The sequence below is a fragment of the Schistocerca serialis genome, chromosome 5 (assembly GCF_023864345.2).
Source record: "Schistocerca serialis cubense isolate TAMUIC-IGC-003099 chromosome 5, iqSchSeri2.2, whole genome shotgun sequence".
Taxonomy (NCBI): Eukaryota; Metazoa; Arthropoda; class Insecta; order Orthoptera; family Acrididae; genus Schistocerca; species Schistocerca serialis.
This window is the reverse complement of record NC_064642.1, coordinates 609,291,178-609,310,323: the sequence shown is the minus strand read 5'-3', so window position 1 is coordinate 609,310,323 and position 19,146 is coordinate 609,291,178. Positions and strand designations below refer to the sequence as shown.

The window sequence follows — 19,146 nt, the reverse complement described above, 5'->3', positions numbered from 1 at the left end:
TTGTTTGCAGTTGATCTGCCATTGTACCACTCACTCTGAATGAGGGTTTTCTCCACGGGCACCAACCAGCCTCAGCAACAGCTACCTTGCCAGTAATCCATTTCTCAGAGTCCCTGTGTCACAATCATGATGAGCATATACTCCTTGGCAGACATGGAGAGTTTCCAGTTTAGGCACCAACTGTGTGATCCCTTTGTGGTCACGGGGCTTCCAGCATGCAGGTACTTGATGACTCCCCTCACAACAGGATGGCTACCACACTGGGTTTTGCATGTATTCCTGTATTAATGGGAAAGATGCACAGAAGGAAAGACACAAAGGTGGAGCACACACCACATTGGGTGACCTTCCCTGCACAATTCACACTTCTGGAAAATTTTGGAAATTGGTGGCAGGTTAAACCCAACAATGGGGACCATCTGTTTATTTGATGAAAAGTTGTAGAACACATAAGGAGTGGAAACTCAGGGCCCAATCACAAACCAGGTCCAAGCAGGGTCATCACCATGAAAACCTTCTGATGGAGAGGCTGAGGGAGAAAGGGATAGTGGAAGTATAGGCATGCAGCATGGTAAGGAAGTAATGCTGCAAAGGCTGGGGTCCCACCGTAGCCAAGTATGTACTCACAAGGGTTGCAAGGCCCCTGGGGGAACTGGCACATGCATCTGAATGAATGACAATGTGGAGTATGGAGTGGAGATACTCAATACCTAGAATAATTGTGATATATAATGTGCCCATTAGGAACAGGATGGAGTTAAATAGTCAATCTGGAGGATTTCCTCTTTCTTTCTTCAGCTTTATGGTATCAGTGATAGAACTCTCAGAACTGAAAGTTTATAATTTACAACTAACAATCTCTGATTGATAATTTTCAAGTAAGTACCTTCAGTCCACCTGTAAATGATGTGATTTTATTTTCTACTTAGAACATTTGGATATTTTATTTACTTGTCAAAATAAGAGGATAGATTCTGCAGCCTTAAATATTTTCTGGTTAACTGAACCTGACAAATAGTTATATTGGCATACTGGATAACAAACAAGCCACAATAAAATATTGTCATTTAAGAAAAAATAATAGACGCAAATGTGAAAAATAAACAAGACAGATTTGTGAGATTAGCAATAACTCATTGCACAAGAAAATAGATGTGACACATTCCTTCAAAAAGTAGTATTAAATAACAATAAAATTTTAACCAGTGTTTGAAGACTTCAAAACCAGTTGCTGAAGATCTAAGTTTTCAACTGAGCAAAAGTTGAATTAATGAGCTCTTTTGCCTCTTCATTATATTTCCATCAAATAATACTGTGGCAACCATTGGCTGCCAATGACTCTAGAACGAGGAGTGCTCTATCTTCAGAGTCATTGAGCTTTGGATCTTGTTTCTGCACTATATTTGTTTTCACTTGATGTGCATTTTTTTCTGGTTACTGTGTGTGAATGAAGAGTGTTTGATCATAACTGTTGATTATTTCTGCCTGGAGACTAGTCAAAGTTGATAGAAAATCCTCAATACTATAACAGCTTTAACCCTGTAATTGAACAGAGCCCTTCATTTTGTTATATTTGTATGGAAAATGGATGAAGAATAAGTTCTTGCCCCAGAAAGATATTACAGTCACTGCCAAGTGAAGAAAATTGTGTATGCAATTATTGCAACACAGTTCCATTTTGTGCTTGGATATGTACTGCTCAATCACTGAGGCGTGTCTAACAGCAGTCCAAGGCTAGATGGACTTCACAAAGGACATTATGTGTCCTGAGGAGATCAAGAAATTAGGTTACAAGGTCATCAGTGCATCTGATCTAAGCAAGGAAAACTGAGAAGAGACTAGGCTCATCTCTCAGTGTAACATAAGATGGTAAATATCTAATGCAAAGTGGACCATGTATGGTATTTATATGCATGTACTACTCTATGACCCTGTGATCAATATGCCAAAGGGAGGCCTAATAGAGCCTGCAGATCACGTGGATTTTCGTCAACGAATCACTGATTTTGGCAACAAGCAGATAAGCCTAGAGACAGTGATGGACATCACAGCTGAAAAATTTGTCACTGTAAACATTGGCAACAATGAAGAGGTTCAATCTGCCAGAGAGTCCTGCCGTTCCAGATGATAACAGTTTGCAAACTGCCCACTCTTCCTCCACATATCAGTGCCCATAATTTGCACATTTTAAGGATAGTGTGACTATGATGATCACAGTACAGAACCATGAGGAATACTCAGCAGCATAGGCCATCCTTGAGCCACACTTAGAGCATCTTCACCACCATAAAAGAAAAGTTCTCCAGCAAAATGAGCTATCCTATACTTGGGTAGTGACATCCAAACACATTACTGATCTCCTCCATGAGCTGTGTTCTGGTAGAGCAAAAGTGCAGCTACCCGAGAAGACAAATAACAGCAGCAAAGGTCATCCTCAAGCCACTACTCATCATCTGGCTGCCCATACAGTCAATGTGAGGAGGCAAAGGGATGGAGAGATCCACCTCTTGGCTGAACTGCTTGGCATGCATTGCAGGGCAAAAGTGCAACAACCACAATTCTGCTGGCATTCACAATGTTTCTGGGGTCTGTCACTGGTGTGCTTTGCTAAGTACTGCCATGTTGAGCCAGTATGTGTGTGCTGTATGGGTACTCACATTAGCTGAGACTGCACGACTTGCATGACCAATATAGAACACCTGCCATAATACCGTTAGGTATGGCAGAAATGGTATGACCGCCAGACACAGCTGTGAAGCGCTGTGAGAGCAGCAAGCGGCCCTAGGTAAAAAGAAGTCCTAACTCAGATGCTGGAACCAAAGGAGAATATACTGCCAGGTTAACAAAGATATGAGTGCATGAAGTCATGCCATGTCACTGTAGACATGCCACTGTAGACCCACCCAAACTCCAATGCAGCATGAAGAAGGGAATGCCTGCTCTCACTACCAAGAACCAGCAGTTGGTCTAATGTAGCACTCAGAAAGTGCTATAGCCACCAGCACTGAGTAGCCAGTGGTGGCTTAGCAAAGACTGTATGTTGCTTCAGGAACCATGAGAGATTAGTAGTTAACACCCTGTCACCAATGTGGTCATTAGAAGAGGACCACAAGCTGAGACTGTTTCAGGGATGGGGCAGGAAATCAGCTGCGCCCTTTCAACAGAACCATTCTGGCATTTACCTGGGATGATTTAGGAGAATCACAGAAAACCTAAATCAGATGGTCAGATGTGGATTTGAAACACCTCCTGAATGCAAGTCCAGTGTGCTAACTGCTGTGCCACATCTCTGAGTTTTGCTTCAGGATCAAAAGGAGAAGCTTCACAACTTGGAGAGTGTGGTTTTTGGCGCAGTTTCTCAAGTGTTGATTTCTCAAGTGTTGATGGACTTATCTGTCACCATGAGTGAGGCCTCAGCAGTCAGAGACAGCAGTCATGCGTGTGAGTTGCATCTGCGTGCATGTGCGTGTATGTTCTATCTCCAACAAAGGCCTTGTTGGCCAAAAGCTCATTTTCTGACAATCTTTTTGTTGTGCCTGTCTGTGACTCAGCATCTCGACTATGCGATGAGTAGCAACCAACCTTTTCATAATATTGTAACATTCCATCCTGGATTTCCCATTGTTGTGTTTCATTTCTATTGTTGACATGACTACAAGAGCAATGTGAAGTTCACTCCTCCCATTTCGTGAAATGCTACTGTGCTGAGTGGAACTTGCTTGCTACACTCCTTGCTACACTTCTCTGAAAATTGCAATCAATTACACATACTGCATGACTACTGCAAAGTGCCTCAAAATGGTTTGTATATTCTTATACTGTTTTCTAACATGACATACTCCCCTCATTCATTAAGAATTGTCCATTTGGAATATTCAATACTTTCATGGATATCCGCATTAATGGTACCACATATTATGCATTTGTAAGGTGTAACAATTATGTTTTCGTGACTGCTTCTTCTAAAATCTATGATTACTGCCATGGGTATGCAGAATAAGGTGACACAGTGGTTAAGATGGAAAAAAGTTTTGATATAACTGCTCATCAGTAATCGAATAATTAGAAACAGAACATTGGCTATCTTAAAGATGGGAAACAAGATTGGCAATAGATTTGTTATAGGAATCACCCCAGCATTAATCTTAGGTGATTTAAGAAAACCACAGAAAACCAAACTCAACACAGCTGTATAAAGAGAAAAGTTCCAAACATTATTTTTAATCAATGTGCCATCACTCAGTACAATGGTTAATACACCATGTTTGCATTTGTAGTTGAATCTGTGTAATTTGAGTCCTGATAGTTGTAGTGGGCTGAGCCCAGCAGCTTTGCAGGCCTACCTCAACCAATAACATAACGTGATTTTGTAAACACCTCTACAGAAACATCTCAGCATTGTCACAACTCTGTAAACAGCCATCTGTTGGCACATTGCAATTGAAAGCTTGTAACAGTGATATGAGTTGTTAGGGATCTTCTTACACCATCTCAACTATAGGAGGAGCAAGGCTGAAATCCCCATCTACACATCAAAATTTACATTTTCTGTGGATTCTCTAATCCAGTTCAGCAAATGATAGGCCATGGCCATGTCCAACTTTTTTCTCCATTCTTTTCTATTTGAGTCAGTGCTCCATGTCTAATGGCCTCACTGTTGATGTAGACATTAAACTCTAAGCTCCCTTTCTTTTCCATGAATAAACCCATTTTTCCCTGGAAGTACATGCTATTCAAATAAATAGCAGCAAGATGACATCAGCAATATGAAACTATAACTTAATTCTGCTTTCATCTCATGTGATGATTCTCTGCTCACCTATTGTTAACTATAAAGTTTTGCATCTAATTGTGGATACTTACTGTGCACAGTCCATAGCGTTGTTCACTAAATATTCAAATCCTTCATTCCCTCTAGCTTTCCACATTATCCATAACTTGAATGCATCAACTTTTCGTCCACACTGCACACTTTTGTCACCGGTATCATAAGACACATCATAGAATTTGTCTTGTTGGAAAAGATATGTGGCAGATGCAGAATTGCAGTGATGCAGCAGTCCCTTTAAAATGATACACTCAATCAACATAAGTTCAAATAAAGTCATGTTAACTATGTAAGAAAGAGATATATGTATCTCAAATACAGAAGTACAGTCAAATCTGACACAATCAGTGAAAAATGCACCAGAAGAAGATAGCCTCTCATATTTTCAATGATTGTTTACCAACATCTGAATCAACAAATGCAAATTATGGAATGGTAGCAAGCTGCAGTGTATTACAGGAACTTGGCATTTGCATGACATTATTAGTCTAATTGTTTAATTTCATGATTATATTTGAGTAAGTGCTCATTTGCTTGGTTGTTTTAGTTGTGTGTGCCACTGATGTTCCTTACATTTCTCTTCAACTGTTGTAATAGTCTGCCCCATGTAAGACATGCCTCATTTGAATGCAATGTTGTATATACCTGGTTTTGGAGACCTAGACCTTCTTTAACGTTACAAAAGAAGACCTTTTATCTCTGTTGACAAGAACAAAATACTTGGGATGCTATGTCTCAACAAGAGTCCACCAATCTATCCAGATACTGAATTTTATATTGTGATGGACAGAGTTTAAATGTTACCAGGAACTCTTTAGGTTGTTTCATTCCATGTGGCCACATCGCAAACTTGATGTCCATCTATTGATAGAAGCACAATGATCTGAATTTGTGGGATTGTAATGCCCTTGGTTTGAAGTGTTCCATGTACAGGTTCACCTTGACAGGCAACAGTGGATTACACAGTACCATGCCATTAGTTTGTTCATAATATTTTCCATCCAGTAGGAATTAAGTTGACATCAAAACCTGCCAAAGGAGTTCAGTGAAACAATCATTGAACTTTTCCACAATTAGTTGCAAGGACTTTGAAAGTAGAACTCTTGTAATGGGGGATTATACATCAAAATTGACCATAATATTCATATCCCAGGGCCAAAGCTGACAGAGGTGAACTGAGCTGTGAATGTGATGTTCATAGTTCCTCATTGAGAATGTGTTTCAGGTACTTTGCCTGCTGGTTTGCAAGTGCACTAATATTACTACGGGTCTTAGAGGAATGCCTTTCTGCATACTTCAGGAAGGCAATAGTCATGGTGGCACAGCTGCTTGTATTCTAAGACTGTTAATGGTGTTATGAAGCATGCCTTATTCTTTAAGAATAATCATCACTTTCCTCTCAATTTTATTCATACCATCTTTCTCTCTACCTACAGGCAACTTCATACAAAAGAACAAAAATCTTCTTACTATAGCCCATATGTGACATTAAGATCATAGCATTACCCCTGCCTGCTGTCAGAATTAGTTTCCTCGTTCTTCCACAGATTTGTCAATGCTATTCATTCTTTCTTGGACATGTTGGAACTTAGCACTGGCACCTTGGTGACTACTCTACAGATTTGCTCTGTACATCCTCTGCTGCTTCCAGAGGGAGTAATGCTGCAGCATGCCCCACTGAGCTTAGGTAATTTGCTATTAGCAGCAATTTTGGAGTGGGCAGGGGTTTTAATTTAAACAAGGGTTGGGGATCCAGTAATCAAGTTATTAAAATCTCACTGACTGTCAAAGCAACAATAGCTGGGAAACACTGAGAGAATGTGTGCTCCACAGAATGTCAGTGTCAGGTCTGAAAAACAAGAGCTTCAAAAGGTGTAGTGGGCATCGAGAATCGAACACAGACTTAAATAGCGGTACAAGGCCAACAATAGTTCACAGTTTGGTCGGAGTCCAGGCAGCATGTTCACACAACAGAACAACTCCCAGTACATGAAGAAAACAGCTGGGTCAGCTGTTGAAATATTGTACGTGAAATGAAAATAACAACTCAGCTGAACACCCAGAAGCACTTGCATCACATTACATCGACTGGAACAAGTGAAATGTGGTCGGCAAATACTTCTTGCAATATCCTCAAAAAATGAATAGCTTCCCAAAAGTTCTTTGTACTCCTCCCAAGGAGGATGCCCACTTTATACCCAAATTACCACACATTCTTTTAATCTTTACATTATTGCTTCTCCAGTTACCTTATTCCATGAATGATATTCTTGTGATAGACTTGCTTGCAAAATCTGTCCCATGGATCTTTCCATCACCTCCCATTTCAGCCCTACTAGAGGCATAGCATATACCATAGCACTTGTGAAAGCATCCATGTCATTCACCAATACTGCTGCAATTATTGTGCAGTTTTCTTGTTTGGCACCACCACCATCAACAGTCCTTCTGTATGAATGATCATTAATAAAATGAGGACAAGCTTAAGCACCTGTTACAGTGAATGCTACTCAGCATAGTCTGATAAACTGCTACTGTCACATTGAATCCATCCAATCTGATTTGGCCTCTCTTTACAAGAACCAGATTCTCTCAACCACACATATTCTGGTACTGCAAACCTGCTGTCCTTAATCTCAACTATTCCATGGGCTCCTCTGGCCTCTCCTCAGTCCCCTGTAGCACCTGCCCTCATTCCTTTACATCTCTACTGAACTCTTCCTGCTTCGATCACCAGCATAAATTTTCTCCCTATATCTTAATAAAATTAAGATGGTATTTTCTGGTTCAGCATACACATTTACTACTCTCACTGGGTTCATTCTGTTGTTGGCTGTTCTCTAGCCTCCTTCCTACTGTTTTCTTAGAATTCTCTTTCTTTCTACCCTTCCTGCTCCCCCCTACCACTTTCCTTTTTCCATTCCTTTACCTTGCTGTCCTGTATGTAACCTGGAACTACAATTACTTACACTTATGGGAATTGTTCCTGCTAACGTGCCATGGTTGACAGTCTCCTCCCAAAGACTGACTAAGAAGGTGTTATGTCTTTCATATATTTATGAATTTTCATTTTACTGTCTTACATATGTGGACATTTGTTACAGATAGTAGGACAAGGACACAAAATGCTAGACTAATCTTAAGACAGAGAGAGTTAAATGGATTTGAATGGCTCACATGCTTTGTGTAATAGTTCCATATTCCTTAATTAATGTGAAACAGTTTTTCATTTAGTCATACTACTAACAAACAAAAAATGCTGACTGCTGACTAGTGATTGTAAGAAATACAAGGTTTTGAAGAGGCTTCTGCAGGTTTTTCAATCACCAACTATACACAGTTGTCTTATTACTCTTTTTTCCCATCAATATGTTATTTATCACTGCTACATTAGCATAAAAATATATAACTACTAAACCATGAGGTAATGGAAATTTGCAATATGCACAATAATTCTGTCTGCAGGAGAATACAAAAGGGAAGTGTTTTTTTAAAAAGAAGTTTCATTCTACATGTTGATATGCTCATACACATTAAGTGATCAGTTAAAAAATAAACTTTTACCAAACTTAACTCACTTTTTCTTTAAGAAGGAAGGCAGAACACTGAAGTGGAGCACCAAGCATTTTGTGAGCATTCCAGGAGACAGAATCAGTCCTAGAAAAAGGATAAGTGTAATTTATCTTTTTAAAGAGCACATTTGCAGCCACTTACTTTAAGACTATTAAATGAAAAAATGACAAAATATAAAGAATATAATATACTGATCAGTCAGAAAGAATGTTTTGAAATCAAATGCAGAACATCAGATATGCATATGAACAGTCATTAACCACTGGAGATTTCAATCCAAGCCATCTAGAAAATGTGACTAGACAAAATTTTATTCAACACCAAATTTACTCCCAATCAATGTGCTCAACATGGGTGATGTTAAAGTGACACAACTGAATAATAGCTCATGTAGCACAACCATTCAGCGTAAGCACTGAAATGTGATAAAATAATAGATGTTTTTGTTTCTGTCTTCAGAAGGTGTGAAACATACAACAGACAGAATATTTGTCAAAGTGGAAACAGCGTTACTGAAGGGAGAGCTTATTAGTAGGTTAAAATATTTAAGAATAAGGACAGTGGACATGGAACTAGAACAAAATGGCAAATCAGTAGGACCTAACTGGAAAGATGTAGAAAATGCAAAAAATAGGTTCCCATGATCTGCTCTGACTATCTGCTATAATGCCAACAAGTATAAGAAAAGGCATGGCAGATGGTTCTTCAGTATTCCCCAGCATATATCATGAGTGAAAGGTTCTTGGCAAACAGAAAGGTTGTTGTGACAAACATACACAACAATTTGACAATAGATTCCACTGTTACAATCAGACATGCTACGAGATGTTCCAAGAGTGGAAGTGTTCCCTCCTTCTTCCATATATCCAGCGGTGGATGAAATATTCTGTCCTATGTATAAGCCTCAGCACCGCACTTGGCTCACTGTCATTCTGTCCACGTCCCCAGGAGTCCTTTGTTTGCTTGTTCTTTGAGCTCTGGTTGATAGGTTCCTGCTGTTTTATAAGCAGATTTAGCACCAGGTCCCAAGGTTTACTGATATGGTACTTTGAATTGTGTTTGACAAGGTTTATGATAACTTAGATTTCAATGGATTCTTTTATGATGAATTCCCACAATTGAGTGCAGGCATATTTTTAGCTGAAATTCATGAAATGCGTACTGCTAAATACTGGTTAGTGGTTGCTGACATGCATGATTGCCCTAAATGTGTGTGCCTTTGGTGTTAAGTACAACATTCTTCTTGAATTCTTATCATTTCAAGAGGGGAAAAAGCTATTTCATGAGAAAGCTTCCAAGATAACACAGCAATGGAAAAACATAGAGAAATAGGGTGGTAGAAGACTTATAGCAACCAGATAACTTATTATTACTTTTTTAAAATCGAGACATTAAAAATAAACAATGTGGTAATTACAATTTTAGTACGCTAGGCCATGCGGTAGTTTGAGGTCCTTAGACAAGCGCTCATCAGTCGATCATATCACATGCAAAGTAAACACACTTTTGCTGTCAACATTTTAACAGAAAATTGTCAAAATATCTGTAACAAAATTCCTGAATCTCCCTCCAGGGAACCCATCACACTCAAGTTATTTACAGATTGGAGGGCTGCCTGAAACCCAAATTAGAAAGCTCTGAAATATTTAGCAAGGCCTGGAGCATATATCAAAACTAAAGATTAGACACCATAGGAGGGGGAGTGTTCATTGCAGTCAACAAAGATATTGTGTCTATGGAGGTTGCAATTGAGTCCAACTGTGAAGTTATCTGGATGCGAGTAACTGGCCTACATGAATACAAGTTAATTATTGGATGTTTTAGTGATTGGATGATTCCTCTGTGACAGTTTTAGAAATATTCAAACAAAGTTTATGGTTAGCAGAGCAGAAATACCCTGAGCATGCAATTTTGGAGGTGACTTCTATCTACAGAGTATAGACTGTGACATCTATGGATCAATTGGAGGTGGTATGGATGGACAGTCTTGTGAAGTAATTTTCAATAATATGTTCCAAAGACTGTTTTAAACATGTAGATCAACAGCCCACACACAACAGAAATATTTTAGATCCCTACAAAGAGGCCTGACCTTACTGACAGTGTTAGTATACAGAAAGGGATTTGTGATCATAATGCTATCAAAGGGAGGGTGGCTACTGAAATTAATAAATTCCTCAAAAAAGCTATGAGAGCAGTTCTGCTAGAAAAAGCAAATAAACACTTGTTAATCCCACTTATACAACGGATGAACATCATTTAGTTTCAATATGATGGTCACAGACGAATTATGGACAAAGCGTAAATTGCACTGTGGTGAAATATATGCCGAATAAGTGGACTAAGGCTGGAAAAGACCTACTGTTGTTTAATAAAAAAAATGCTGAAGAAGCAGAGTCTGCTAAACTCTTGGTTCAAAAATGAATGAGCAAATAATGACAGGCAAGAGTTAATAGAAATTCATGTATCTGTAGAAAGATCAATGCATGAAGCATACAACAGCTTCCACCACCATATCTTAGCAAAAGATCTTGCAAGCAACCAAGAAAATTCTGGTCCTACATAAAATAGCCAAGTGCGTCATAGGCTTCTATTGAGTCACTCATTGATCAGTCTGCTATGGCAACAGGAAATCTGAAGTTTTAAATTACATGTTTAAGAAATCACTAAAAAACATACTGTTGTTTGATAGTTGCACAGACTCCCTTGTGGAGGATATAGTAATAGACATCATTTGCAAAAAGAAGCAACTCAAAGAGTTGAAAACCAATATGTCACCAGGTCTGTATGGAATCCCTATTCGGTTTTACAGAGAGTACTCCATGACATTGACTCCTTATTTAGTTTGCTTTTATTGTGAATCTCACACCCAGTGCAAAGTCCCAAGCAAATGGAAAAAACTGCAGGTGACTCCTATGTATGAGAGATGTACAAGAGGGGCCCACAAAATTACAGACTAATACCCTTATCATCAGTTTGCTGCAGAATTCTTGAACATACTCTAAGTTCGAATACAATAAATTTTCTTGAGATGGAAAAGTATGTATTCACACACCACCACCATTTTAGAAAGCATCATTTGTACAAAACTCAGCTTGCCCTTTTCTCACACAATATCCTGTAAACCTGAAGGGCAACAGGCAGATCCCATATTACTAGATTTTTGAAAAGTGTTTAACAAGGTGCCCCACTGCAGGCCATTAACAAAGGTATGAGCATACAGAATAGGTTCACAGATACTGTAGGTGAGTATCTCGAAGACTTCTTAAGTAACAGAATCCAGTACATACCGAATCTCCGTCAAGAATCCAGTATATTGTCCTCAATAGCTAGTGTTCATCATCGACACCAGTATTATTGGGAGTACACCAGTATTATTGAGAGTGCCACAGAAAGTGTGGTAGAACTGCTTTTATTCTCTCTCTGCATACAAATTATCTGATGGACAGGGTGAGTACCAATTTGCGCCTGTTTCCTGATGAAGCTGTGTTGTACAGGAAGGTGTCGTCATGAGTGTCTGTAGAAGGATACTAGATTACATAGAGAAAATTTCTAGTTGGTGTGATGAATGACAGCTAGGTCTAAATGTAGAAAAATTAAGTTAATGCACATGAGAAGGAAAAACAATCCCGTAATATTTGAATACCGCATTAGTAGTGTAGTGCCTGACACAGTATCTTCAATTAAACATCTACACATAATGTTACAAAGAGATAACGTAATGGAATGAGCATGTATGGGTTGTAGCAAGGAAGGTAAATAGTCAACTTTGGTCCAGTGGGAGAAAGGGTGGTTCATCAGTAAAGGAGAATGCATATAGAACACTAGTTGATCCATTATAGAGTACTGCTCGGGTGTTCGGGATATCCATCAGTTTGTATGAAAGGAAGATATCAAAGCAATTCAGAGGTGGTGTGCTAGATTTGCTACTGGTAGGTGTGATGAACATGCAAGAGAAATGGGAATCCCTTGAGGGAAGGTGATGTTCTTTTTGAGGAACACTATTGAGAAAACTTAGAGAACCATCATTTGAGACTGACTACAGAACAGTCCCGCTACTGCCAACATACATTTTGCATAAGCACTACAAATGTAAGGCAGAGAAATTAGGGCTCTTATGGAGGCATATAGACAGCTGTTTTTGCCTCACTCTATTTCCGACTGGAGCAAGAAAGGAAATGACTAGTAGTGGCACAAGGTATCCTCTGCCAGATACCACATGGCGGCTTGCAGAGTACATATGTAGATGTACAAGTAGATTTAGATATCACTGTCAGTGACTGCCAACAGCAAAATTAAACTGTTTGTTAACTGTAAGTTGGTCTGTTGTCAGAGGGCACTGCAAGGAGCAGAACAGACCCCACACTGACCACCACAGGATGAGCCTCAGTGCAGGGGGAAGAGAGCCCCACCTGCCTTGTGCAGTGCAGGCACCTTAACATGCGCTTCTTCCTTCTGGGACAGCAGAAGTCGTGCATGGAGGTAAATGTCACTAGAATGTCACTCATAATCCTGAGGTATTTAATAAAGATCCTGACCACAACAACTACAAAAGTTTATCATGAGGAAAAACTCAGAACAGTGTTGTAAAAAACATTAACGCAGCAGACAACAGTGACTACACCAAACAATACTGTCAGCTAGCCAGTGTTGACTGCAACTAAAAACAAATGACTGCCAGTCGAAGATTCCCTCCTCTACCGATTCAGGTCTAGGGAACCCATCAGCCAAACCACAGTTTCCACATAGCATTTCATCTCTGCTTATTCTGCTTATAACTATTTTATGGAAAAGTTCCTATGAGTCATTGACAGGCACACACAAAAGACAACGAAAACTTGCTAGCATTGGAATCAATCCTTTCATGAGCTACAATACACACACACACACACACAACACACACACACACACACACGCACACACACACCTGTGCCCCTGCATAATGACAGGTGGCAGTGATTGGAGTTTGACAGGTGGTCTATGCGGGAAGTGGTTAGTGTTGAGGGTGGAGTGTAGAGGGAGGGAGAGGTGCAAGACAGGAAGCAGGGTTGGGAGTGGGTAGCCAGCAGCTCAGAGGGAGGTAGCCGATTTTTTGACAAGAAATGTAGAGGGGAGCGGTGGCAGATGTATGAGTTAGGTGTGTGATGCACAGGTGCTGGAGCCAGTGAAGAGCAGCACACAATGAAGGTGATGTGGAGGTTTGAATTGAGAGGGGCTGATAAGATAAAAAAAAGGGGAAACTGTTGAGTGGAGGGTGTGGAGACAGTGGGTTAATGGAGACAGACCAGGAGAGTTACAGGAGTGAAGGATATATTGCAAGCATAACTCCAACCTACATAGTTTAGAAAAGTTCATGGTAGAATAAAGGATGCAGATGGTCTGGGTTGTGAAGCAGCCACTGAAATCAAGCTAGCTGTGCTCAGGCGCATGTTGTACCACAGGGTGGTCAACCTTTTTTTTGGCCACAGTTTGTAGGTGGCCGTTCATTCTAGTGTACGTGGTTGGGATGAATAAGAAAGCTGAGAGTGATTGTAGCAGAGTTGGTACATGGCCTGGCTGTTTTCACACATGGCCCGGTCTCTTATGGGGTATGATAAGCCAGTGACAGGAAGTGTAGGAAGTGCTCGGTGGGTGGATTCGGCAGATCTTGCACCTGGGTCTCCCACATGATATAATCACTGTGGCAAGGGGTTGGGAGTGGGAATGGCATAGGAATGGACTAGGCTGTGTAGGTTGGGTGGATGACAGATGCCACTTTAGGATGGGTGGGAAGGATCTTGGGTAGGATGTCCCTCATTTCAAGCCATGAGTGTAAATAATCAAAGTCTTGCCTAAGGATATGGTTCAGTTGTTCCAGTCCAGAGTGATACTGGGTGACAAGATGGGCACTCCTTTGTAGATGAGCCTTGAGAGTGGCGGGGGGATTAGGGATGTGTGAGGATATGATACGGGAAATCTGTTTGCAGATAAGGTTTGGCAGTAATGCCTGTCTGCGAAGGCGCTTGTGTCATCTTCAGCATATTAGGCACAGGAGTTCTCTAGTGTCACTGAAGACTACTGTTGGCAGGACTGTATGGGACAAATTTTATGCTGTGGGAAGGATGAAAGGCACTGAAATGCAGATGCTGTTTGTGATTAGTGGGTTTAATATGGACACAGGTGTGAATGAAGCCATCACAGAGGTGGGGGTCAACACCCAGCAATGCGGCATATTGGGTCGAAGAGGACCAAGTGAAGCAGATGGGAGAGAAGATATTGAAGTTGTGGCTACAGCCATCAAAGTTGCTAACTGTCCACCCGAACCACCCTTCCTGCCTCCTGGCTCTCTCTCCCTCTACCTACCACACCTGACACAACCTCCCACCTCATGCAGTCCACCTGGCAAACTGCAGTCATAGCATTGTATTCCCAGTCAGCACTATGTAGGGGCACAGGTGTGTGTGTGTGTGTGTGTGTGTGTGTGTGTGTGTGTGTGTGTGTGTGTGTGTGTGAGGGTGTGTGTGATTCCAAAAACCAGCATATTTTCTTTCTCTTTTGTGTGTGCTCCTCAATCACTCAATGCGTCTACTATTCGGTGATTGATCTCCTTCAGTCCCAAATTATTTACATTCTGCCATAACCTTCCTACTATATTTATATCTTCTAAAAGATGCATCAAACATGGAATCAGCTGCCCATTTCAGCAATAAGACAAACAGCAAAAATACACCTTATTCTACTAAAAGGTCACTAAAATATTTATACCACACCACATAATGATCACATATGTACAAAAATGAATGTTTATTTTACTCTTATTATATCTAAAGTTACCAACCTATACAAAAATTCAATAAAGTTTGTATCTTTATAAAGCCTGTGACGAAATATCATTAGATACCAAGCAGTAGGTCATCAAATCTTTTGCTTCATTTTAATACTTATTAAAATGTTTTCCTTCTGAAATACTGTACCGGTCAATTCCTGTTAACCTATGTGAATACTTCTTTGAGAGGATTAAGCTTCCACCCCAGCAAGCCTGGAAATAAAATTTATGCTTTAGACCTGCAGGCCAGAACAAAAAGAAAAATGCTGAAGATATTAAACATTTATTCAATGGGTTTATGAAGCACAAAACAGTCAAAAGTAAAGCTTGCACTCAACAGAAAGTACAAGTGACAGAAGCAATTCATAACCGGTAACATGATAGGCACACAGAGTGGGCAAAATAAAACTGGTCAAAAAATATTTACATTAAGACCGATGTGGGACTAATGTTTTAATGAACATCACAGAAGATGGTGTAAATGGACACCACTGACATTGATGCACCACCGTTTTGCCACTAAGTTTTGCACTGTAGACTTTCCTACACATTTTGCCAAAATACTTCCAGATCTAACACCAGCCAAGCAGTTCAACACAGGTTTTTCACAATTGTGCTAACAATGAATACACACTTTTTTATGATAAGCATCATTTTGCGTTGTGTTCAACTGATCAATAAACATGTCTACTCCCCTCACTCACTCAAACGTAAAAAAAGAGTAAAGCAATCAGGACAGAGCATGCAGGAGATGTGCATGCACAGACATGTTACAGCAACCAATTGGTACATCAAAATTGTAGTTCCCAGCATTTTCTGTGATGGGCATTTCTTCTGTTTATTAATAAAGGTCTGTTAAGCACCAGTCTTATAAATATTTTCTGGGTCATTTTTAGTTTCCCCACCGTGTAAATGAACAGCAACTGGTTCTAAATTGTGATAAAAATTTAAACTTATAGACCATAGTGAAGTCTTACTTTGTAGACAACGAAGATTAAGAGGAGACTATGGCAGTAGGACTGATATCTTTGTAAATCCATATCTCTGTCATTTTTTGTTCAATCTCACTGAAATTTTGCACACTTATGTATATGGATCTAATATGCTTTAAATAATTTTTATAGAAATTTTAACAAAATTTTCATGCTATGAGAGAATTTTGAATTTTTTGTTATATTATTATTTTAAGGTACTCTTTTTCATTATTTCCGGGCAAATATGGCAAATTTTTTCTATGGTAAAATAATCTACATTAATAAATGTACATTTAAGTGCAGTAACTTTTTGGTAAATTATTTCTATTATTTTCTGTGATATTTTAGATTTGAACATTTTTATGCACAAATTTTCCATATATTATCAGCCATAAAACAGTTTGTAATGTCTAGTTCTGCACTGCAGACTTTGCTAGATGTTTTGCCAAAATACTTTCATTTTTAACTCTGGAACAAGCAGTTCCACCAGGTTTTCCACAATTGTGCTCGACAATGAATGTGCACTGTTTTATGATGAGCATCATTTTGTGTTGTGCTCCTGATCAATAAACATGTCTAGTCCCCTCACTCACTCAAACATACAGCGAAGTACTTAGAACAGAGAATGTGGGAGATGCACATGCACAGATGTGTGACAGCAACCAATTGGTACATCGAAATCTTGGTCTCCAGCATTTTCTGTGATGGGCATTTCTCCTGTTCATTAACAAGGATCAGTTCTGCACCAGTCTTATAAATATTTTCTGGGTCATTTTTAATTTCCCCACACTGCAGAACAAATAAGGACTGGTTCTAAATTATGACAACAATCTAACCTTACAGACCAAAGTGAAGTCTTAGTTTGTAGACAACGAAGATTAGTATAAAGCGGTAACATAAAAAGAGTACAAAGAAGATTTCCACAATATTTCAGGAGACATTAAAGTTAGAAAACTGTGAGACTTCGGTCATCATGATTTAGTAAGTTACTGTAGCTTTCATATTTACTAAAATTTGTATGACAGTCCTTACTGAAGGCATTACACAGAGCACATAATAAATAATAAAAACTGCATACTGTGCACAGGTGGATTCTGTGGCAGTTTTTGAGAAAATTCACCTTCCAATAAAGATGCTGCATGGTCCGGAAAAAAAAAAGTTGGAACTTTTTAAGATATGAAATTTCTTTCACACTTCATTAAAAAATAACTTACTCTGAATGCAAACTAACGTAAAAAGTGAAGCTGTCCACTCACATAATATATTTTGAGTAAGGAAAATAGGGCTCCATTACTAGGCAAAAGCAATGATAAACAACCAAACCATATTTAAAAAATAATAAATGCGGCTCTTAAAACATATCTTTTAAACTGTTTTACAATGTAGGTGCATATTTATTGGGATAAGCTGCACATTGATAAAATAATCATATCATTATGCTTGCAAATTGATTTGTTCTGTAATTCATAGTATCCATGTAGAGCTTGCACAATATAAGGTGACCAATGTGCAGAAATGCATTTTCATTCTAACCAATGGCAAGTGCACCTCGTTCCAGAGAGGCAGCAGCCTCAGCTGCCTGTTGCACACTGACCTGCAAGCTTTGAGCAGTTTCTTTGTTATCACTTCACTACATAGCATGGTATCACAGTCTTCATGCACTGTAGGTATATGGAAGTTCTTCACACTCAGGCAAGTGTGATTATGTGCAGTGCCATTAAATTTGTGTAAGAAGAGGCAAACAAGGAAATGAAAACCTCATTAAAAACTGTCGGCACTTGAGAGGACTGCAGGACTGCTGGATATTCTAACAGTAAAATAAAGAGAATAAAGAAAGAGAGGAGAAACATAGCTGAAAGTGCTTCCCAAGGATTCACTATTCACAAATGCATTTTTTGAAAGATTTTATGATGCCTTCAGTCGCCACTCTCTTTATTTTATGTACGATTGTACAATTTCAGCCTTAGGCCATTTTCAAATATTTTATTGATGATTTTTAGTAGTAAATTATGCCTTGTATGTCATTCCTTCTATGACTCCATGTTATGCTCATAAAATAAATCGAGATGTTTTACACTATTTTAGGAGCACATTACTTTTGAGCAGTTGTTGTAAAGCCCTTACCGTATGGTAAGTCTCCCCTGGCCTGTGGTTCTGGGTGACTTTCCCAAAATGTACCCCTTTTGCTAGACCTCTCCAGTCTTTTTTCCTCACTCTTATTCCTTCACCTTCAACCCTTCTGCCTGAAGAAGAAGCCACTGGCTCTGAAAGCTTGCCAATCACAACAGTCTTTTAAGGGTGTGTTCTGCCACTGCTTGGTGAGTAGATTTTTTATCTATTCAATTAAGAAGTTTATAGGCAGTTGTACATTGAGACGAGACTATCACTCTGAAATGCATCAGGTGATAAGTTGTAGTGTTCAGCAACAAAAACAGATACAAAGCGACATTCCTTTGGATATGGGTTGTTCCCAAGTTAAGTATTTCATATTGTTCAAACTTAAATAAAGTGAGCTAATATTTTGTGTGTACTGTAGTATCCACTCAACCCCCTCCTGAAGTACATCCAGTCATGCTAGAACCCACTTCAGTACCAATACAAATGTCTCAAGTATTTTTTCAGCCAGCATTAAAATGGTGACAAGGATGGTTGCTAGTGTACTACGGTGTGTTGTTCCATCTATCACATGCTTCACAATGGTGACAATGATGTGTGGACATTTATTCCCATGCACTGAATTCTGCTCTGGTCTGTCTTGTGGTTATTTCTGGTTTCCCTCAAATCACAGTGCCCAATATAATATTACTACATTTTTGTGTATCCTATAAAGTGTTTAACAATGTCTGAGCTCCCACGAGAAACGTCTCTACATGAAGTTGTTCAGTCTCACGTGTGGCACATTGAACAACTCAATACACAACAGACGACAACCTTACTCTCGTAAGTTTCACTAGTTTAAAGATAAA

At 39.3% G+C, this 19,146-nt stretch overlaps 1 protein-coding gene across 1 annotated transcript in view; it reads right to left on the bottom strand.

Annotated features, from left to right (window-relative positions):
• The window catches only part of LOC126482348 (acidic amino acid decarboxylase GADL1), a gene marked incomplete at its 5' end in the record, with an annotated part of 67,062 nt that overhangs the window by 32,596 nt on the left and 15,320 nt on the right, over positions 1-19,146 (bottom strand). The window contains 3 exon segments of the mRNA XM_050106428.1: positions 4,864-5,063; positions 8,407-8,485; positions 15,355-15,419. Of these exon segments, the coding sequence (XP_049962385.1) occupies positions 4,864-5,063; positions 8,407-8,485; positions 15,355-15,419 (344 nt within the window).